A 24473-nucleotide genomic window follows, 5' to 3' on the forward strand; every position below is an offset into this window, starting at 1 on the left:
GGCTCTGAAGTTGGGACCAATAGTATGGACTACAATATCATTTTTCGCGTTCGAGTTCAGGGATGGCGGCAATGACCGCTCAAATGATGAATCTCGGGTGTCATAATTTTCAGGGATTGTAGCAACGATAGGGATCATCGTCCCTATTTCCATTATTTGTCACCGTCGCGTTTTTCCATCACTTTGCACGTATTTGAAATGCAGCGACAGCCAATCTGCGCATGAGTCCAACGCTTTTTGCAACGTCGCCATTTAGCGTTATGATAACGGACACAGAAAAAATATTGGACGCCTCAAATGACCGAGTCGTAAAGAAAATGATGGCTTAAGCAGTCATTTTCTCCGTCATTGAAAAGTTGCAATGAGGCAGCAAGAAGCAAAGGGGTGTAAGTGACAACAATTAAAATTTAGAGTTATCTACATCACATTATAGAGGAAAGCCTCCTCAGTTTGTGAGCAAAGAGATGCTGATGCTGTTTGATGTCAGTCTTAGCCCTGGTTGACGATCAGGGAGTTTCTCATCGAAGCCTTGGTCTTAAACAGCCGAGAGATGAGATATTTTATCGAGAGATGTTAGCGGTAACTTTGCAGGTGATCCAGCAGGATTCAAAACCACTACTTAGTAAAAACTCCTTTATGTGTATTTGAACTTTAAATCAGTTTTACACTTAAGTTAGCTTTTGTCACATACATATCTTTGATTTCCACGGCCTCAAATAATCACTGGAGTTGTGCGTGAAATTAAATCGAAACTTGAAGCTTTTACGTGGTGGAAGGGCTCCATATTAATAATGAAAACACTTTGTTACTTCCACAAAATTCACAGAGTTTCTATTTTATTATTGCACCATTTTGAAAATAGTGTAATAGCCGAAACCGGTCATAAAATCTCTGTGAATTTTGTGGAAGTAACAAAGTGTTTTCATTATTAATATTGTGCGTGAAAAACGATCGCGTGATAAAGCCTTCAGCAATACATCTGCTGTGTAAATGATCGAAGATGTTGCTTCTTTCCATTCTCAGTGAGCATCGCCATGGCGACCACTCCACTGGGGTGCTTCATCTCTGGATACCTGATAGACGCGATCGGTCGGAAGGGGGCTCTGCTGTCCGTCGCCTTCCCCGGCATCGTCGGGTGGCTCATGCTGGCCACCGTGCCGAAGTTCGTCCCTCCCGCGCCTGCCGGCTTCGCATCCACCGCCGTCTTCGCCCAGATGATCCTGGGCCGGGCCCTCAACGGTATAGCTATAGGCATGTCATCCTCACCGGGCTCAGTCCTGGTCAGCGAGACCTCGAGTCCTCGCTTCCGCGGAGCAGTGATCTCCATGAGCTCCTTCTTCGTCGCGCTGGGCGTGCTCCTGGCCTACTTCATGGGCGACGTTGCTTCCGGCTGGAGGATGATCGCGGCCTTTGGTGCCATCATCACAGGGCTGATCGCCTTCCTCTCGACTATGCTCCCTGAGAGTCCGGTCTGGCTCCGATCCAAGGGCCTCTACGGGGACGCAGACTGGGTGTGCTACCGGCTGGGTCTGAAGACCAGGGGGGCAGTCACGGAAGGAGCCTTCGGCAAGGAGGATAACGGGACCTCGCTTCAGGAAACTTCGGATGTAAGTCTTCATCAGTTTTCGAAAAACCTAAGTCTGGTTGTATGCAGCCCTCCAATCAATTCTTCAACCCGCTGACCATTTCCCGCTTAGTAGATTCCGTTTAATGGGTCCAACGGGGTTATTTGGGGCAGCCGCTTAATTGGGGCAGATCTTGAAAAACAGAACCCTATAGAGGAATATCCCAGAGTATTCTCCGCTTAATTGGGACAGCATGCCGCTTTATTGGGCCATGAGTCGGCGACATAAATTCTATACTCGCGACGAAATAAAATTTTTTTTGTTTTCAGAATACAATTTTTTATATTTCCCTCCTTTGATTTACTCTTATTTTCCACAAATGTTCCTATTCTTGCATTATTTTGAAAGCTCTTGTTTTTGTACTATTCGCAAGAGGATAGGACTTTTCTTTAATAGGACTTGGTAAAAGACATTCATTCAGCGTCGCCCGAGGCTGTGAAAAATATTTTTAGCTAAATTGTTATAATTCTTTAAAATTATATTAATTACCTACACTCGCTGATTTATTAATGAAATTAATAGTTTAATAAACTTATGTTGCATCATAAACATTCTTTAGCCTTCTTTCTACCATTTCAAAGTTTTTTATGTCCATATACAGGATAGTTCGCCTAATTGGGGCAGCCGCTTAATTGGGGCAAAGTGCACAAGTCCCGATATGTCCCAATTAACCGGAATCTACTGTATTTATTCCCTTCCGCATCTTTCATTACCTGCTTTATGTACAGGGTGTTTCGGGAGAAATTCCAACACTTCAGGAGGTGGTAGGGGAGACAATTTTCACCCTTGGAGTGTCGGGAAGCGATATCACGCTCCTCCTGTCTCTCGCGAAAGGTGCCAAGAGCGCGATAGCGCTACTCCTGCAATGTCACTCTCATGCCTCGTTCAGATTACGATTGTCCGAGCGATCGTCGTAACGATAGTTGGCAGAAATAGCTGTGTGAATGCATGTCCTGACAATAGTTCACGTATTTCCGACCGTTGCCACTTAACGATGGGAGGCCGGAAGAGGAAGCGACAAGAGAAAGTCGAAAAGTTCATCTACATCTACATCTACATAATACCCTGCGAGCCACCTCTAGGGTGTTTGGCAGGGGGTGATCAATCACCAGCATTCAGCATGCATTTGGACTCCCACATGCACACCACACCGTCCAAAAAACGTCCCGTATAATAACAAACTATACTACTATATGCTGTTAGAAATAGAATATAGAATAGAAATTCAGAAACATGCATTAAGTTTTACATAGTTTAGTAGGCTACACTACAAGTCATGCAATCTATTTACGAGTTCTATTGCTGCCGTTATAATCTCTTATCGATCGTGGAAAAAATGACATTCGGAATCTGTCTGTTCTGCAATCTATCTCTCTTATTTTATTTATATGATCTGATCTTCCGTAGTACGTTGGCGTCCGCAAGATATGGTTAACTTCGTAAGAAAAGACACTGCTCTTGAATTTATCTAAAAGGTTTAGTCTATTTTTCAATCTACGGTCCGACAGAGATTCCCATCCGAGTTTATCTAAGAGGTCAGTTACACTAACAAGACTATCGTATCGACCTTTCACATACCTGAAAGCTCTTCTTTGCACGCGTTCTAACTCTGTTATTAAGCCTTTTTCATGAGGGTCCCAAACACTGGCAGCGTATTCAAAATGTGGTCTAACCAGGGAAAAGTAGCTAATTTCTCTCACTTTGTCGTCGCACTTTCCTAATATTCTTTTAACAAAACCCATTTTACGATTAGCTTGACCGGTTATTTCTCGAATATGTTTATTCCACGATAGATCATTATTGAGTCTTACCCCTAGATATTTCACGGATTCAACTGCCTTTAACTGGGTGCCCCGAATGATATAGTTACGCTGTAGAGAGTTATTCTTCTTCCAGAAATTCATTACGACGCATTTTTCCAAATTTAATTCTAACTGCCAAGCATCGCACCAAGCTTGGATAGCAGCAAGGTCATTCGTTAGTTCATCTATATCTTTGCTGGAACGGATTTCTCTGTAAACTACAGCGTCGTCTGCAAATAATCGTAACTTACTGTGTACTACTTCGCCAAAAAGCTCCCTTCGCTCTATTTTTCCCAAGCAAGGAAGAATATGGGCGGAGGAAAAATTATTCGTTAAATACACGTTGAAAACAGAAATATCTTGACCCTGCATTCCTCAACAGCTTTGCTAAACGTCAATTTCTCGTTCACTTTAGATGTCAGCACTAGAAGGCAGCACAGATTTTAACCATTGTTGTGTGAATGCACGATATTTCAAACGATTGCTGGAACAATGGTAATCTGAACGAAGTATTAGATGCTGATAGTTCACTAATCATTGAATAGTCATAATTCATTTCATTTTAACATTGGCTATTTTCTTTAAATTATAAAAGTAAACTCATACTACCAAAAATTCGTCAAATAATACTTTAAAAAGGTGAAACCATATATAACAAAGACTTCCTGAAGTTTTTGAAAGTATACCTTTAGTCATTTGGAGACCTAATTTATTTTCCAACCTACTGCCAAATCAGCAGAAATGCCTCGGCATTTTTAGCATAGTACCTGGAAAATCGGTCGACCCTCAAAGGGTTAATAATTTTTTCCATTGCCATGATGCCGTAAATCGTAACTCCTTAGTTACGACAACTATGACTTAGCTATGACAACGAAAAAATTATTTTGGATGCACATTTCAGTTACCATGAAAACTGCATTTCTTGGATATCCAGCCTTTTCGAATTTTTAATTGCCATAGATTTTTAAGGATATTAAATAATTAAGATTGGAAGAAAAATTTCAATTGTATAAAATGTCGAAAATCTGGATACCCTAGCACAGCGGTTCCCGAACTTTTTGGTACAACGACCCTTTTTGGGAATGACCCTTCTGGCCGCGACCCCCACGTAAACAAAAAATATCGGAGCTGTTTTCGAATTAATATTAAACAAATTTTGCGTTTTGGAAATAAAATACTCACTCGTAGTCTATGTAGACTGTAAACAAAAACTGCCAACCTTTCTTTAAAAATAATAGCCCACACATCATTCTTAGCGCTATTAAAATCTACTACTACACCGCTGCTACCACGCCAGCGCTGTGCTGGCAGGGACAGACAGACAGGCACTGACTGCCACCCTGTCGCGTCGGGCGCCGCGATTAGTTCAGCGAAGGGGCGAGAAAGTTCGCTCCACGTCGCTGTGCCTGCGCACGAGTAGTAGGGGATTGTCACGAGTGAACTGTTGTCGATCGCTCAGTGTTTATTGTTAATAATAACAATACAGTAGTTATGGATAAATTCGTTGTGCGTGCGGGGCCTTCGGCTTCTCATCACGAGGATGAGCCAAAGAAGGCGAAGTTAAGAAAATACAACGAGTCATATATTAAGTATGGATTTACGGTACTCGGAAATCGGCCGCGGTGTGTTATGTGCAGTGAGTTGCTATCGACTGAGAGTATGAAACCTTCCAAGATGATTCGTCACCTGAAGACTAAACATCCGAACGTAAAAGACAAACCAGTGGACTTTTTTGAACGCAAATTAACAGTTTTAGATAGCCAGAAAAACTCAGTGTCCCAGTTGAGTGCCAGTAATGTGAGTAAAAATGGGTTGGTAGCATCTTATCAAGTGGCATTAAGAATAGCAAAGAAAGGTAAGCCGCACACCATTGCGGAAGACCTAATTTTACCGGCTGCTCAAGACATGGTTTCAACAATGGTTGGTCCGGAGGCAGCTAGGAAACTGTCCAGTGTCCCACTGTCGAACAATTCAGTGGGGAGGCGCATCACTGAAATGGCTGATGACATCAAAGACCAGTTGAAGGAAAAATTGCAGAAAAGTGAGTTTATTTCAATTCAAATAGACGAGTCAACAGATGTGTCAAGTTTAGCACAATTTATGTGTTTTGTTCGTTTTGAGAATGGTGAGAACGTGGAGGAGGATATTTTGTTTTGAAAACCCTTGCCTGACCATGCAACTGGCGAAGAAATGTTTAAACCTTTCGTATCTGCAACCGCTTTGTATAACATTGACTGGAAAAAGTGCGTTTCGATTTGTAGTGATGGTGCCAAAGCTCTGACTGGGAAAAAGAGTGGTTTCGTGACGCGGCTAGCTACTATTATGCCTAACGCTATCTGGGTCCATTGTTTCCTGCACCGTCAGGCATTGGCTTCAAAGGACATGCCGACCGAGTTAAAAGAAGTCTTAAACGATACCGTTAAATCGGTGAATTTTGTGAAAAGTAGGCCATTGCAGAGTCGACTGTTCTCACAGTTGTGTGAAGAAATGGGAGCAGAATACAAATGCCTGTTACTGCACACAGAAGCAAGGTGGTTGTCACGAGGTAAGGTGTTTTCCCGGGTATTCGCTTTGCGCTCTGAACTTAAGACATTTTTTAAAGTTGCAAACGAAAACCTAGCCAGTATGTTTGATAAGAGTGAATGGCTATTAAAGCTTGCCTACTTGGCAGACATCTTTCAACATCTCAACGATTTGAATGTCTCCCTACAAGGAAGAGACAAAACTATTATTTACGCGCAGGACAAAGTGAATGCGTTTGCGAAGAAATTGGCAGCCTTGACTTCCCGTGCTGAGAAGAACAATTTAGAAAGTTTTGCATTAACACACGAATTCCTTGCTACACTTAATAAGGATGATGAAAACTTCCCCGACGTAGACAACCTGTCAAAATTGATAGTTGCACACTTGAAGGGTCCACGAGACCAGATCATCGGCTACATCCCTGAAGATGATCACGCCGGTTCCAGCTGGGTGCTCAACCCCTTCAACGAACTGACTGTTGGTCAGGCGGGTCATAACCCGCAACTCCACGACAAACTCATCGAGCTGTCCTGTGACAAGACTTTGCAGCTGTCCTTCAGTGCCAAAGATGTCGACAAGTTTTGGCTGGATAGAAGAACCGAGTATCCGAGTTTGACTACAGCAGCATTAAGAATCCTCATGCCTTTTGCAACATCGTACCTCTGTGAGTTGGGGTTTTCTGCTGATCAACATAAAAACCAAAGCAAGAAATCGACTGGATGTTGAAAACGATCTTTTTGTTTGTGTGTCTAAAATTACGCCTAACTTACAAAAACTTGTTAAGGAGAAGCAGGCATATGTTTCACACTAGAACTCGCTAACGTCGTTCTCGAAGTTTCTTTTCTTAAAAGCAATGTGTATTAACCAAAGCTATTTTTTTCGTTTAAAACTGAATTAAATGATGTTTTTTTAAATAAAATATGTGTAACTACTTATTTTCAGTTCCCTACCGTGTAAATAAATTATTATTATTTAGTGCAGAGTTGAGGTTAAGATTTGTAGCATTTCAGGTTGTAAAATACGCAATTATTTGTAAAACTCAGAAGGTTAATTGTTAATTTTTTTACAGTTCGTTTTAATTTTTGACTTTTTAATTTCGGGAACAGCCTCGCGACCCCCGGCCAAATGGCCCGCGACCCCCCAAGGGGTCGCGACCCCCAGTTTGGGAAACGCTGCCCTAGCAAAACCGTTTTCATGGTAACTAATAAGACAATCCAAAAAATGTTTCCGTTGCCATGGCTCAGTAACTTAGGAGTTGAGACCCCATGTTTATGGACGAAATTGCTTAAAGTTGCCTCTCCTACCACCTCTTGAGGTATAGCAGATTAATACTAAAACACCTTGTATATTACACTTCACACTTATAAATTAAATACTCATAAATGGTTTTATTAAAGTCCTAAAAGGTTCTTATACTTTAGCATACAATTTAAAGGAAATAAAATTTCCATTTAAAATTAATAATATGAAAACAAATGCTACAGCCAATAAGACCTATCGGATCCGGCACTTAATCTCTGATTTAGCCTCTTCATACGTGGTCCCATGGCCACAAGCAGATGAGCACTATTATATTCATTTCATCTGAGCTTGAAAATATGTGGGGTTCTTTTAAGTACTTGGTCATAATATTAAAACTAAATTTACAGAGTTGGGTATGGCTCTGAAGTTGGGACCAATAGTATGGACTACAATATCATTTTTCGCGTTCGAGTTCAGGGATGGCGGCAATGACCGCTCAAATGATGAATCTCGGGTGTCATAATTTTCAGGGATTGCAGCAATGATAGGGATCATCGTCCCTATTTCCATTATTTGTTACCGTCGCGTTTTTCCATCACTTTGCACGTATTTGAAATACAGCGGCAGCCAATCTGCGTATGAATTCAAACGCTTTTTGTGACGTCGCCATTGGGCTTTCCTGTAAGGACTCCTGCTTATTCTTCTTTCTTAGGGCGTTGGCGTGATGGATTCTGTCCGACGTCTCCTGGAGCCCAAGACGCGGCGTCCGATGCTCATCCTGGCCGGACTGTTTTTGCTACAGCAGGCCTCTGGCCTCTACGTGGTCACCTTCAACGCCGTGGAGATCGCCGCCGCGTCTGGCATCAGGGGCGCCATTGTCAACAGCAACATGACGGCCGTCCTCATCGGCACGTGCAACCTCGTCGGCCTCTCCCTCGTCATTACTTTCATCGACAAGTGAGCATTTACCTTCATACATCTACATCTACATAATTCCCTGCGAGCCACCTCCAGGGTGTTTGGCAGGGGGTGATCAATCACCAGCATGCAATTGGACTCCCACATGCACACGACACGGTCCAAAAAACGTCACGTATACTAACAAATTATACTACCATACAGGGGTGCCGACTTACAAAAAATATTGGGGGGGCCCAAACCGGGGACCTTGCCCCGGTAAATTTTATAAGGAGTGAATTTGAAGTTTTTTAAGCATTTATAACAGTCATATGATTAACATTAGAACCCTGATTACTCGAATCTCGATATCTGGACACTCCGGGGAAAATTCACTTGCCTGACATATTTTTTCCTCACATCTGTAACGAATTTTTGGGGGGGCTCGGGCCCCCTCAGGCCCCATGGAGTCGGCGCCACTGCTACCATATGCTGTTAGAAATAATAATAAAATTAAGAAACATCCATTAAGTTTTACATAGGTTATTAGGTTACATTACAAGTCATGCAATCTATCAATGAGTTCCATCGCTGCCGTTATAATCTCTTATTCATCGTGGAAAAAAAGACATTCTGAATCTGTCAAATCTTCATACACACCCGAGGTGTCATCATATACTTCCAAATCATAATTGTTAATGGATAACTACACTGGATAATAAAATAATAATCTAATAATACCTGGGCAATTCCATTTGTGACGGAATTACCTTTGGAGAAAATTATGCGATAGGATATTTCGATTCAATTGTAAAATACAAAAAAATTGTAATACTTTTAACTGTGCATGATCGAAAAACATTTATGAATGTGATTTTCATGAACAGAAACAAAATTAACTATCGAAATACTTTCTAAATATGCCCAAAATTAACATGTGACGGAATTATTGTTAGGTCAACCTCCAAAGTGCAATGATTTTAAACATCTTAAAACCTCTGTGAATCGAAGTATAGTTTGAGCACTTTTAGCAAGGCTGTGAATAATATTTCAAACATTGATTTCTTGAAATTCAATCAATTAGCTGTTGATTTATAAAGATGAAACATTTCCAGGCTTAATTTTAATTTGTGAGAAAAAGTTGACATTTTCATGGAAATGCCCACCTAATATTATGAGGTATCGTAAACAAACAAAGGTGCCGAACCGGTGTGAAAGAACTCTACGTTGACAGGTATATAGCGTTGTCGAGTTGGTTGTCAGCAATTGCCTTTAAATATTTTTAATTACGTTGACTTTAAAAGAGAAAAATTGCACACAAGTTCTATTTTTAATACATCCCAAATGTTGCGATTATGATGCATTAGTGTCTTTCCAGATAAAGTTTTTAAATTCTTCCGAGTCATAGAGTCAATGTACATTGTACAAGCCATTCTTCATATTACAGATATTTTTCATTTTAATAAAATTCATGTCCAGTACAGTTATTTTGATTGCTTAAAAAAATCATTTTAATTTTATTTATTACATCGAGTCTTTTTTTTTTCTTGATGCTATCGATTTTCTCTGACAAATGAAAACAGTACTTGGAACACAGGTTCTACCTTAAGAGTGGAGCATAGCAAAGAGTGTATATTTTAGCGTAACGTGTCGATACCACTTCGTGAATTCGTTGACTGTATTTTTCATCGCATGGGAAGTTTTCCTAAGTGTGGCATTGGTGGAGAATGATATACATTTGGTATCATTACGTCTCAAATAAGTGATGCTCGGTGGTTCAATGTGTTCATTTACAAGTGGCATGAATATCGACTTGGAAGATTAAAATAGTTAAATGCTCTTGGAAGATTAAAATAGTTAAATGCCCTTCGAAGATTAAAATAGTTAAATGTCAAATTCACAGCACACCGTTATGTAACGCGTCCAGTCTGAAGTGTTGCGTAACGATGCTCACGTGAAAGACACTCGTTGAGTTTAAAGGCAAATGCTGATCTTTACTGCAACTTTAATGATCATCGGGCAATTTATCATCAAGTTATCTGGTTGAAATTCATTTCTTCAAGGCCTGAGAGGAAGTCTTGTACAATATATCACAGTTCATACCATTGAAAAGCTACCCACCTAAAAAGTAAAGAACTGTGTTTATTTAAATCGGGGAATCTCGTTAAACTAAACATTTTCATTTTTAAATAACGATGCATTAAACAAAGGTGCTTACAAGTTTTTTTACCGCAATATTCTCGCATTCCTCGCTCCTGCCCGACGCGGATCCCCTGTTGGTTTTTTATTTATTTTCTACTACTCTTGCGTGGTATTCGGCGAGGTGAATTAATACATCCTTTTGAGAAAACGTCTTATTTGGGCTTTTCTTACTCTCACTATTAACACTGTTTCTGTTCATTTTCTCACTCTGTACTTGGTTTTCCACTTACGGATTGATTAAAGCTGACTGCATGTCATACGGTTGTTTACCGTCATTTATTTTTCCCAAGTCAGAGTTATGAGAAACGCACGAGCCAAATAATTTATTCTGATTATCCCGGTTTTCGAAAACTAAGATAAAACGTCGTTAGTGAAACAAGATCCTCACATTACTGCGATAATAATTGTAACCGATGCAGAAAAGTTTCTCGGGTTTTCCACAAGTTGATGTCGTCCATGTCTCCCGACGTTTCGAGCAGCGACTTGCTGATCATCCTCCGGAAGATCCCCTGAGGATGATCAGCAAGTCGCTGCTCGAAACGTCGGGAGACCTGGGCGACATCAACCGGTGGAAAACCCGAGAAACTTTTTGCGCCTGATACGCTGGAAAAACCTAAGATCATACAATTTTGACCGAGTTTTCGAAAACTGAGATAATAGAGAATATTTTCCTTGTTGGTGAAATTGGCCCTTAGTAGATTAGAGGGGATTTTAAGCAGTATGGAAACTGAAAGACAAACGAAGTTACGGTGAGCATTCTTCCTTATGCATGTAACTATACGCAAACATTCTTTTTCGCATTCTCAGGTTGGGACGCCGTCCAGCAGCAATCTGCTCAGCCACAGGCATGGCAATCGCCATGGCCGTCCTCGGCCTCTACGTCCAGATAATCCAACCACAATATTCCCATCCAGGGAAGCACCGACCACTGTGGACAAAACTGTCAAACTACAGCCGATACTCCGCAGCGGGCAACTACAGCAACTACTACAGCTCCCACTTCAACAGCTCGGGCCTCCCTGAGGACTTGGCCATCCCCGAATCCCCCTGGCACTCCTGGATACCTTTGGTGGCCCTGCTGTCCTGGTCCTTCTCCGCGGCCCTAGGACTCAGCCCCTTACCCTGGACCCTTCCTCCGGAGCTCCTACCAGCGAAGACAAGGGGTATCGGATTCGGTATCCTGTCAGCTTCGGCCTATTCTTTCGCGTTCGTGGCGCTGAGGGTGTTCTCCGACCTCGTGGCACCGCTGGGACTGGCGGGGTGCATGTACATCATGTCGTCGGCAGCGGCGGCCGCGGCCGTGTACGTGGCGGTCTTAGTGCCGGAGACCAAAGGCATGGCCATCGACGGGCTGGAGGAACGCGGAGGGAGGTGGAAGGAAGTCCACGCTTCGGTCAACTCGACGCCCGCGCCGGTCGCGGCACCGGCTGTGCCCGCGGAACGCTACGGGGATGTGTTGGTGTACGGCTGAGTTAGTTCTCATAACCCGGAGACGAAAAAAAAATTCATCGTCCTGGGCAACCACGAAACCTATCTGACTTTGCCAGAGAGCTCATATGAAAAAGGGTTCGATTTAACGTGACCGCTGAGATGGTGGTGTATATATTTTTTTATAAAAAAACTCATTGAGTTGAATGGTATGGAGGATTCCGTGGTGATTAAATTGACAATTGTTCCTCGGGTTCATGCCGCGTTGACTTATTTTGGTGAACAACAGCTCCCGTATTCGGGTCCAAAATCATAAATCTTGATCTTTTGGACTCGAAGACGGGAACTGTAATGCGCCCGACACTGTCGTCCACCAAAATCAGTCAGCGCGGCATTAACCCGAAAAATAATTTTCAAAGCTTATTGGAGTTAAAGAAAATTGGTCTCGACTTGATCGAGTTTACGAAGGATAAGGGAATGGTGAGAGCATTAAGAGGACAATGGAGTACCCCCTATTGCTACTGAATAGAAAAGGTGAGAAATAATCTTCCCTGAGTTTGCGTTAAATACCGAAAAAATAACGAAAAAAACGACCGACTGAACCTGAAGTCATTTAGATATTTTTTATATTAGTGCTCAAAAAATAGAAAATTAAGGCATAAAATTGATGAGTAATTTTTGTTAAGCTAATTAATCATAATAATAATAAGAGCTTAGGAAGCAGAGAGTTGAGAATTCCTTGAAAATAGTATTTATAGTTTAAATAATAAATTAGAATTCGCTATTATATAGAAAATGGATTAGAAATACACTCCTGACCTTCCAAATGCAATAAAATTTATTCCTTATGCATGGAAGTTTTTGCTCTTGACAGAAAAATATAAATTAACCCCAAACATTTCACTATCATGCTTTCATTACATATCCCTTCATGTATTTTACTATAAGTCTTTAAACTACATTGAGTCATATAGTGCTTTCTGAAAAAGAGGGGAAATTATTGAAAAAAATCCTTCCTTAGGCACTGATTCACCTCTTCTACTCATAGAGGTGCGTAAGTTGTCTTATCTCCCTTCTTTCAAACCTCGTGGGTTCTATATTTCATCTCCAGGAACAGTTCTCTTACTGCTATGGCAACTGTCACGATATAACTATTTAAAATAACCTAACGCAAAGTCGTTTTTCCAGTGCCTTGACATATATTTCTATGTTACTGATTTATATATTTTCCTTGGATATGCATTTTACTTCTTCCTTCCTTCCAAACTTAACTTTAATTCGTTCTCAGAAATAATGAATTTTGTGAGCAATGAAATAAAACCATTAGGAACCAATTAGTTACGGTACCTACTGAATTCCCACAAAATATTTACCATCCGATTAAAAATAAAATACAATCAGAATGAAAAGAGGAATAAGCAACAGATTATAAAGAAAACAGATGGAAATGAAAGCATCGAAAGTATATAATTTTCAAAAGAACATATTACATCTTTTAATTAAAGTCGAATAGAAATTGTTCCGACAATCAGTCACACTTCTGTGATCTTTTTATAGCCAGAACTGGGTACACAAATTGTGCATCGCTAAAATTAAAAAGTCATATTGTAAAAATTATCGAATTCAATTCTCCAAAATTTTCTAATTTTGGAAAGTTATATGCGATAATTTTTACAGACAAACGTTGCAAGACCATACCATATCTCCATCGATAATTATTTATTACTGATGGAAATTGATGATCATATAAGGATCTATTTTTGCACAGACTTCCATTTCAAAAAGAGCTTGCACCTTACGCAATGGAGGGGAAATCACGTCTCAAACAAGACGACTGATTTCAAATTCACTTTTCCCCCAAAATCCGATAATACAGGCATTCCTAACTAACTATCACTTCGAAACTCTCTCTGTAAGAAAATTATTAACCTTCAATTTTTTAGCGAATTTGGTATTGATAAAACTTCTGATTAAACAGCCCCTAAATTTCAATATATAGTGTCCTAACCCCCATACTATCCTCTGGGTAACTTTTATTTCTCCGGTATCATGAATTAAACCCCTGTTTTATATACTCCTATCTCTTTTTTGACAAGCACTACACAAATACTTATCAGCTGTTCAAATTCTACTTTTCTTTTTTTGGGAACACACTTGAGGCATTAAAAAATATATAAATCTCTCCAGAAAATATTCACCTGAAATTACAAATTTTAAGTCATAGCGCTAAAACCATGAACTCTTCCTCTGTGTTTTTGCAGCTAAGAACGACTTAATTTTCTCACAACCTTTTTTTAATTTTCACATTACCTTACGAAAAGCCTGATTTGAAAATCAATTGATAAGATGGCATTTTGATACTATTTAGATTTCAAAATTAACAAAAATTGTCACTAACACTTTTCGTAGTCAAATGAAACTTTCATTTTTTTATTAATATTTCGTTTATATCATGTTTAATTACCCAGATTTTATAATTACATCGGCAATGCTATTTTACCAATACTCTTTAAGTCATAGTCTCTCTTTTGAGCCTACATATAGTTCATCGCCATGCGAAAAATTTTCTCTTTTGGGAGAGAATTACAAAAATTATATTTTATTATAGTTTCGAAGATAAAAATACAATTTAACAAAATAAAGTTTTTACGCCAAATTATTTATAAACGAAGCAACAAAAATTATAAACGGCAATCCCACGATATAATTTTGTTAGCACTCTCTTTACTATGATATTCACTCACTTATGCTCCATTTTATATTTCAAGAACGCCTAATTTGACTAATTAATTTAATTTAAAGGCTTAAAACACTTTTTTCTCTGCTACTCGCATGGTTTTTGACGTTAGGATCATGCTTCCTCGCCACTATTTCATCCGTGGCTTAATTTAGTCAAGTAAGAGATTCCTGCTCGGGAAGAGTACCAAAGCTATCTATGATTACATGGTTTATACCCTCGAAATGAGGAAGCACTGATTTATTTGTTGTAGAGTAGTTGCATTACAAGTCTTCATTACAGGTTTATTTATGTAATCTAATGTGATGTAATCTAATCTAAAAATGTCTGGATTGCCTTTACGTTATATCACAGAGTTAGTATACTTACTAATGCATCAATATTCTGTAATGGCTTTTGTATTTTCTACTTTTTGCTTATTGCTTGTTATATCCAATAAATGGAATTTTTTAATGTTTTGCTTTCTTTAATCGCTCATAGCTGATCAAAAAATCCATAAATGCATTAACCTTTCGTGCCACCATGTTAACTGTCGGGTAAAAGGGGGCGGGGGTATTTGAACAAGGGGCAGGTCTTTGCATCTTCGCTGCCTTTATGCTACTGGATAAATGAACTGGAAAGCATGACATGTGCTACTTGAGATATGACCAATGGAAATAAAAAAACAATGATTTTCCTTGCCAGAGGTGAGCTAGAAGGAGTTACGTTTTCTAAGAGCCATTTACAATGCCTGGGAAAAGAGCCTTTCCACTTTCACGCGACAAATGCTGGAGAGCAAGCATTGTCAAGATTATTTTCTCTCAAAATTCATGATTGAGAAGATTGTGCACTTATTCTTCACAAATTTTCGACTACAATGGGATTGTTAATGTGAATAACTAATCGAGAAAAGAGCTGATAGCATTCTGTGCAACTACTCCAATTAGAAATCGGTAGAAACAGCACGGTTAGCTCTACAGTTAGCTAGTTGGAGTTTGAAGCTCAGCTTGCTATATCATCGTATTTATAAATGTAAGTAACAAACTAACTATGCGTAGTAGTATTTTCAAAATTATAACAATCGAAACTCCATAAATAAGAACCACGGGAAATAGGAATCACTGTAGAGGAATTACAAACTATAAGTTACACCAAAAGGCGAATTAATTCAGATAAAATCTAGTATTTTATTCGAAAATAAGAGAAGAGGAATAGCTTTACACAGCTCGAAAATGAAAAGGAAACTTCGTTGATGAAAGGAGTTGACATGTCACCATAGAGGTCATTATCAAGTACAACAAATTTGAATGGTAAGCAAACATACATACTCCTTGGAGGGGAATTTGGGAGAAGTATATGTTTGCATACCATATAAATTTGTTGTACTTGATAATGACCTCTATGGTTCGAAACATGTCGTACGGACGAAATAAATCAGTGGAAATCAACGAAGTCTCCTTTTCATTTTCGAGTACTATCTTCCACATAGTTGAGCTTGATAAAATTGAACGAATTTACACAGCTCATTACAGTATGGCACTTCGAAATCTCAAATCGTAGTGCGTTGGCGGTTAACCCAGGAGAGGGCGCGCGGTGAAATATAACATTAGAAGGCGCGTGGAGTGTCATTGGCAGCCCAAAGAAAATATTTTTTTTCTCTTTCCTTGGAATAATATACCTATGCTGTGTTCTTTTTGAAATAGGTACATCGAATCAAATTGACACTGAAAATTATTCTTATTAAGTAAAGAAGAACCATGGAGTGATATACACCCCGTGCGCCCTTTTCCGGGTTAATTGAGGAGCAAAGCAGAAAAGATGTTCGTTCACGACGAAAGCACTTATAAAAAAAATATTTGGTGCCTCTCAAAAACAGCCAAATTTTTAGGGAGGAAGGACCTTGACTTAGTGACACATCCGAAATCGTTGCGTCACAGTGACGTCGACCCACGCTCCCTCCGTGCTTAATCACGCTGAACGAAGCGAGTCATTCGGAGGAAGCAAGGTCACAAACACAATGAGACGCGGACACTTCGCGTTATGTGATGAGAGAGAGAGAGAGAGCCGGCATATGGCGCGGTTAATTGGGTCAGCGGCGAATCTCCCGCCCTCTCGCCTGGGCAACCAGTGAGGAAAGAAGATGCGGCCGAGAGGGGAAGGACCAAGCCACGCAATGGTAAGGATTATACCAGGCTACAGTCAGTGGCGGATTCAGGGGTGGGGGGAACAGGGGTCATGACCCCTCCTCCCACATTTTATGAAACTTTTTCAACTTTTACTATTATTTTAATAATATTCATATCCTTAAATGTCCAAAATTGTTCAAATTCATCTGTTTCAAAGAATGAAAACGAAATGTTGGAATGGGTAAAAAAGATGGCTTATTTTTAAAAGAAATTACACGGGAGAACGCTGCAACCTCCAGGGGTGTATTCCATACTTCCTGGACCCAGGTTATAACCCCCCCCCCCCCCCACAAATTGATGGTGAATGGATAATATTAGGCTACATTCCACCCCGAAATTCCTTGGCTACTGAGAGTCAGTCAGTGGCGGATACATATGGGAGGCGGTGGGCGCGCACCCCCCACCCCCTTGCGGAGCTGCCCGCATTACCGTACATTGCAGAACCGTAATTGTAATTTTCATATCATACGATAGCATTGTCTTGTATTTGCGTATAATCAGTTTAAATAAAACTATCGTAAATTTTGCATGTAACTTGATTATTTTTCATTGCGATAAAATTATAGGTAGCTCAAAATATCTTTGGCGCCCCCAAATTGGGTTAACGCAGCTCTCCACTCAATTCTCCTATTAGCTAATTTGTTCCACCGGGAGGAGGGGGGGCACATGCCCCTGTGCCCCCCCCCTAAATCCGCCTATGGCGCAAAGTGTGGTGATTGGAGGAGACATGCGCAGTTATCATCTACAAAGATGGAAATACGCTAATGTAGAAATTTAAGGCTTCTTTGAGGAGAGGTTATTCCCTGCAAGAATTATTGTCACTCCCCACGTGTTAGACAAGATCAATTTAAAAGTGTACACACACCATTGATTCTTCGGTAGTTAGCAATGCAAATGATCCAACTGCTAATTTATTTAAGTTTCATCACGACACTATATTACATAATCAATGCCATCGGAGGTATTTGCATAATCTGTTATTGCAATGAAAAGTGGAGAAACGGGTGTAGAGTAATAAGGAAAATATATGATAAAATAATGAGGAAAGCCAGTAGAAATGCAGTCGTTCGAAATATGCGCATTTAGAACATTCTCACGTGAGATTAGAGTGAGGGTGTCGAGCCAAATCTCATGATATCTCACTGGGGGAAGAGGGTCCAAAAATCGCCACAATCACCTCACTTAATTAATGGACGCCTAATGGCAGAAAAAAAAATTTGTACACTTAAAATACTTTTATTTTTAAATCAAGGACCTTGATAATGGCAAGTTAAATTGTCGACACCCAGGACGGAAAATGAAAAAAATGGTGAATATCCGAGAAGTGTTGGTGGTTGTTTTCGAAAATTTACTGCGTAGGTAACGTTTTCTTACTCAACGTTAAAACTACGTCAGTGGGACGCATCAGCGGTCGCTGAATGTTACGCCTCCAGCCCTGGGCATAAAATAATGTTTAACGCTGCACGGGTATTAGCGAAGGTGGAATAATATCATCCGCGTCTTATAGTACGTGATAGATAGCGAAAAGGCCTATTAACTTTAATAGGGAGGATGGGTATAACCTCAGCCGCATATGGAGAGGGTTCCTGGCCCAATATAATGACCAACGGCTATCGCCTTCCGTAAAAATTCAAAATCGGGTCAACAATGGGTTGACGAAACCTATATAAGCTCGGGGCGAGAACGGTTTCCCTTAGTGATGGGCAAAGTCGATCATTTTAGTGATTCAATCAATTGATTCAATCATTATGGGGGCCGATTGTGTAACTTTACGTTCGAACGTAACGATCCGGTTCCCGTGGAATTTTGATCAACAACTTGAAAACAATTGAAGGAGCGATTGTGTAACTTTACGTTCGAAAGTATTCCGGCTCTCGATCGAAAGCATCTCTTCGTCAACACATCACTTGACGATAAGGCTATCGAATCGTTCGCAGGTGAGGTTTGGGATGGAATTTAAATGTTTATTACCTTTCATGGCCACGTTGTTTGTCCTTTTTTTGGGATTAAGTGAATTATGCAATCAATTATATTCATAAATCGCAGTGTTATGTTGTTGATTACGTGAATTTGTAGTGAATTGACATAAATAATTGCAATTTGTGCGTATTAGTTCACTATGGTATAAAGATGAGCAAGTTTACATTTGCTTCGCTGTGTAATGTGTGTGCAATTGAAATGAAATTAACTCATGTGGAATTAAGTGAATTAAACATTCTATTTTTAATTTATATATCATTGTGTTATGTTTTTAATGACGTGAATAAGTAGTGAAATTACATCGATAAATACAATTTGTACGTGTTAGTTTACTATACGATACAAAGATGAGGACGTTTACAATTGCTTCGCTATGTAATGTGTGTGCAATTCAATTGAAATTATCCTTTTTTTATGCTTGATTTAAACGTGGTTCCACTATAGTATATTAGGTAAATTATAGTTGTGCTATAATAAATTGCCAAAATTATATTCTCTACGAGGTTTAATTTAATTCGGATCATCGGGCGGTTATTGACAAGTAAATGATTTAATTTATGTATTCAAATAGTTTATTTTAACTTCTCAATGACGTCGTAAATTAAGTTGAATTTATAAGGTTTATGTACTTCAATTAATGTCTCTGATGCGATATGGTTTCCTCAAAAAGGGTAAATTTTTGAAGTGATATTCGGGTGTTTGAGACGAGAAGAGATATCAAAGATGACTCTGCATATTTGCTTTTTCTTTCAAGTAATAGGTGAAAGGTTTGTGATGATGAGAATGTTTTTTATTGAGAATATTAACGTACTTATTTATTTCATGAGTTACGTGCTCTTTTATCTGTTTACCTTACGACTATTATTAAGACGTCGTACTAATTCACACTCGTCAGTTTTTATTTCTTGCAAATATTCAATATTCTGCGGCATTGCTCCTTACAGACACACAAAGGCGAAGACGAGAGCCTATCAATATCGAATATCCGCTCATATATTTCCTCTAAATGAATTAAGTCAATTACAAATGATACAAGTTATTATTTAGCGAATTGCAAAAGTAACGAAATGGAGACTTACCGCGGCATTTCTAAATAGTCAGCGATATCTGAGTAAAAACTACTTATCCCAAATATCAGTTACGCTCCAACGGAAAGGAAGGTATTTAATACTGAATTGAGAAAGATTGATTTATACGCAAAGTTAAATTCTTTCAATAATATAAACTTAATTGGCCGATTGTCTCTGAAACCAATATTGTTTACTTAGTTTCGCTTTTCAAAACAAACACAGCCACTCTCGGCCTTACTGCGCATGCGCTCAAGGAAAACAATCGCGAAACTTATTCCCAATTCCAAGTAAATATGACAACGTCGTAACTTTCGATTGCTTGTTGACGATCGTCCATACACAATCGCACTTACAGCTAACGTTCGAATACCGGGAACTCAATCGAGAGTGAACGGATCTCTAACGATCGAAAGGTAGCCAAGTTACACAATCGGCCCCATGATCTAAAAGACTCAAAAGGAATCAAGATCGAAAAGACTTAATCAATGGATGTAATAAATCACTTTGAATAATCGAATAAATACTGCCTCATCTGCGAAGAGCATTGGTAACGCTGATTGCTATCCATATTATCATTTCATATACTATTTTGATAGTGCATTCCTAGATGAGTAAATTAGATTGCAAAAATGAAGGAAGTAGTGTCTTGAAAATATTTGGGAAGGCAAAACTGCCACAGTTTCTTAACACTAATAGAATAATTTCTAACTATACATCTCAAAATATAACACAAAATACACCACACACTATGCATGAATCTGATCTGCAGGATAATTTTATGAACGGCACAATAAAATGTTAACAGCTTTAAATTCTACTTCTTAACGTTCTCCTACAAGAGTCATCTTAATATTTTCCTTTTACGTGTATTTGTGTTATTAATAGTGATAACTGCTGGAAAACATATAAGAAAAAGATTACACAAGTATTCAGTTCTTTATAACATAGTATTTAATTTTCTCTCAACTATTTCCGCCCTGTCGAAAAGAGATCAAGCATCAATCGTTCCAAATTTTGAAATAAACCGGAAACCGGGATGATTGATATGAAACCGGAAGTCGGAGTGATTGATGATCGACTTGTTTAACGAAATGAATCATGAGTCATTTGATTCACCTAGTGATTCAATCTTTTTGATCGAATCGTTCATGATCGACCCATCCCTAGTTTCCCTCCCATTCTCTTGATAGCGCTCCCAGTCGGAGAAGTGAAACGTTGAGTGAGAAAATGTTACCTACGCAGCAATTCCCGAAAACAACCACCCAAATTGATGAAAGAAGCTGTGAAAATCTTCATCCGAGAAGTATTAATTTATCGTGTGAATTCGCGTTAAATTAAAGTCGGGGAGCAAATGAAATTAAGATGATATCAACCTTGAAAATATCAACTTTTAGCTACACGCGCCTGCGAGGATAGCGCCAGGGCACGCTTGCGGTTTTTTTGCCGCACTTTAATATTCTTGGTTTGCCAAAATATAAATTAAAATTTTAGGGTATTTTAACGCATTTGTATAATTTCTAATAATTGAAAGCACTTTAAATATTTTTCTCTTTCAATTATAAACAAAAATAAAGCGTATGAATATGCAAATTTCTTTATAAATACTTTGAATAATTTTCCTTAAGGAATTGCAGACGATAATGTTCTTGGTCGAGGAAAAAGCACAGATAAAGAATTCCAAATGTGAAACCAATGATCTATACGCAGTAAACGCGCTATTTCGAATTTACGAAAAATGCGGCAAAATCCCCGCTTAACGTGTATCTAAGGGTTAACAATGATGGGAGAGAGATTCGCTTGAAATATCGGACATAGAAACCGAATCCAATGTCAAGATCATCATCATCGACAGCCATCATTCAAATTCAACGATGAGGTCGCAGAGGACGAACGATAATCCCATCTACCCGTCCACGCCCGTCAATGACACGTCGCGTCGGCTAATTGTTGCCGGTTTGAAAAGAACGCCACGCGGTCACACCAATGCTGGCGCCGCTGGGCGGTGTGTTGCGAAACGATGGAGGAAGTTCCGAGCCGATGCGTCGGAGAGATAGGAGAAAAAAAACAGAGGATGAACTCTCGCGTGAACTATTTTCAATGCTCTTCCATCCGACACCACCACCGACGACCGTATTCTTTTTTTTGTTCGTTTCGCGCACATCCCGAGTGGGGAAGTCACATTTCAAGCTAGACTGTGGTGCTTTTGCCGATCACTCACAACGACTACTATATTTCTTATAAAACTTCATAGTTTTTAAATAAATAGTTTGGATTAGCTTTACATTTTTTAATAAAATAAATGAGGAAAGTTCCTGTTGTGATTTCACATAAATTACAAGTAAATTCAACGGAGTCACGCCTAAAACAACAGAATATTCCTTATACCACATAAATATGTATGAAATCCGTTGTGGTCTGGATTACTGAAGTCAAACCGATTTTTAAATCACTTACAATTGATTTTTCGCGATTTTTTGCGTGATAGGAAATTCCACGAAATGACGATTTTTAAGAGAATCTAAGACTGTCTGAAATCACTACGGGAGCTTTAGCTATGACCTAAAGAGCTGTATCTTCCATGTAACCTCCGAATAAACTGACATACACCTTCCGAAAAAATACGGGAATATAAACGCGGGATATTGTTCTCTGAAATTAATGCCATAAGAACAAAATCCCGCGGAACTTAGTTCAGCTTATTCAGAGATGGCGCGGTGGGTACATAAGTAGCAGAGTCCTCTAGATGGCACTCTCAACACTACTTAATAACCAAGTCGAGTCGTAGCATACGAATCCACTGTGGAAAAAGGCGGTTCTCACAATGGTTGAGGTAAACGCCTCCTATAGACTACGGGAAAATGGGAAGATATCACGTTTTTATAAGGTTTATTGAACGTATAAAAATCGTCGGGCATTCAAGATGAGTTGAGATGTTCACCAATGCCTGTACGCACTTATCTAAAAACATTTGAAACGAAACAAATTCGGGATCGTCGGAAATGAAGTGAAAGCTCTGAATCTCACTCGTGGAGTGGTTAGGAATATTCCAAGGAGTTTTTATTTCCAATAACAAATTTTAAAATAAAATCCTCACGCCTCGCCGCCTTTGCTTCAACACAGTCCGCCATTATCGATGTGCCTAAATAATAGTGGTTTGCGACGACTCCACTTCGAAGAACATATGAGGTAATCCAGAGGGCTTAGAAAAATAGATGCTGCTTCAGGAAGAATATAATAGTATAGCTGATTATGAAAAGAGAAAAAAAAAATGAGTACCATATTATTGTAATTATAGGCTTATTGTCTAACACGCCAAGAATGAGATATAATTTTATTTTCCGAGAAATAGCGTTAGAATTCCTACTTAGGCTTCGGAAGAACCGAGTATTCCACGGGATCTGTTAGATGGGTCGCAGAGCGTCCCGGCAAAAAATGCATTTCTTTCATAACAAGCATGAAGGAACAATGATATAGTAATACTCGTCCAGTTTGCTAATGAGAATAACGGCTTCGTCGCTCTTGGACGTCGTGGAAATCGTTCAAGTAGCCATGAAGAGATCCAGCTGCAATGCGGTTTCCACCTTTATTTCTGTATTTTTGTTATATTGAACGAGGGAGTGTGATAGCTTATGGGCCGAATTCTTGGCAGCTGGATTCGTATCTCCTGTTTAATTTTTGGACAAAAAATCGAAGGGATTGGTACACCTAACTCAACCTTGAATGTATATTATTCTCAAGCCTCTGAATTAGTTTTGGCTGAGTTCTACCATACCACTCCGAATCTATTTGCAGTTAAAATCAACGAGGTTGTGACATTGAAAGAAGGGACATAACTTGTAACGCTGTATTCGATTAACCTGATCAAATTATTTAACGAAAATATTATTGCTATTACACCAAAATATTCCTATACGACATTATAAACAGTCGAAAACTAACAGGATAACACGGTTAGTGGGTTGGACTTCGTGGTTGATGGGACTACCAGTAGCTCTAGTCACAACTAGTGAAGGGAATAAATAAGAAAAGATCGCGAAAGTTACCTAACCACTAAATATTCTGCGATAAAGGCTCACTCGTTAGGGAGTATTCAACTGAGATTTACAAAATCAGCAAAAACCACATCCCATGGTCCGATGGGATACTACAATTCCTGACTGTCCACCATAAGCGGATGTAGGGGAGGGGTGGGGGTCCGGGGGCAGGTGCCCCCCCAGACCCTTAGAAAATACGCAAGATTTTTAATAGCGTATTATCATTGCGTTCGTTTTGTATTACGAGGTATCCTTACCCCCCCCCCCCCCCCCCCCCTAGAACAAAATCCTGATACAGCATTGCTTGTGCCCCCCCCCCCCAGAAAGAAATCCTGGATCCGCCCCTGCTGTCCACACCACTAAAATGGATTCTCCACCTTACAAGTTAGTGGGTAAGAAGCCAATGGATTAATGGATACAAGTGAATTCTTTTTTCTATAATGAGTTAGGTACAGAAATTAGATACCTATATAAAACAAACGAGATCGACTAGATATTTAGTAGTGCATTTGATTTTCCACTAGATGTCAGCACAGAATAGACTCACTCATATTCCTCGGCAACCAAGTTTTTGAGTATTTCCTCTAACTTTACCTAACTCTATTGAGAAACTAATCACTTATACCCCTTGGCTTCTCATCCCCTCAACTGTATTCCACGCTCCGCTCGCTTTGACCACCACCCAAGCAGCAGACGATATCCGTCGAATACCCAAAGAAAATATATCAAAAACACGTATTTATTACATAATGGATATTTAGTTAACGA

At 39.4% G+C, this 24473-nt stretch overlaps 1 protein-coding gene across 1 annotated transcript in view; it reads left to right on the forward strand.

The window, feature by feature from the left end:
- Window positions 1–14911, forward strand: part of LOC124155857 (facilitated trehalose transporter Tret1-like) — a 91422-nt gene extending 76511 nt beyond the window's left edge. Inside the window, exons 3-5 of the mRNA XM_046530009.1 lie at window positions 1024–1607; window positions 7905–8149; window positions 11099–14911. Coding sequence (XP_046385965.1) covers window positions 1024–1607; window positions 7905–8149; window positions 11099–11762 — 1493 coding nt within the window. The 3' untranslated portion in view covers window positions 11763–14911. The remainder of the gene's footprint in view (window positions 1–1023; window positions 1608–7904; window positions 8150–11098) is intronic.
- The last annotated feature ends 9562 nt before the right edge of the window (window positions 14912–24473 follow it).

This window comes from Ischnura elegans, chromosome 3, assembly GCF_921293095.1.
Source record: "Ischnura elegans chromosome 3, ioIscEleg1.1, whole genome shotgun sequence".
NCBI lineage: Eukaryota > Metazoa > Arthropoda > Insecta > Odonata > Coenagrionidae > Ischnura > Ischnura elegans.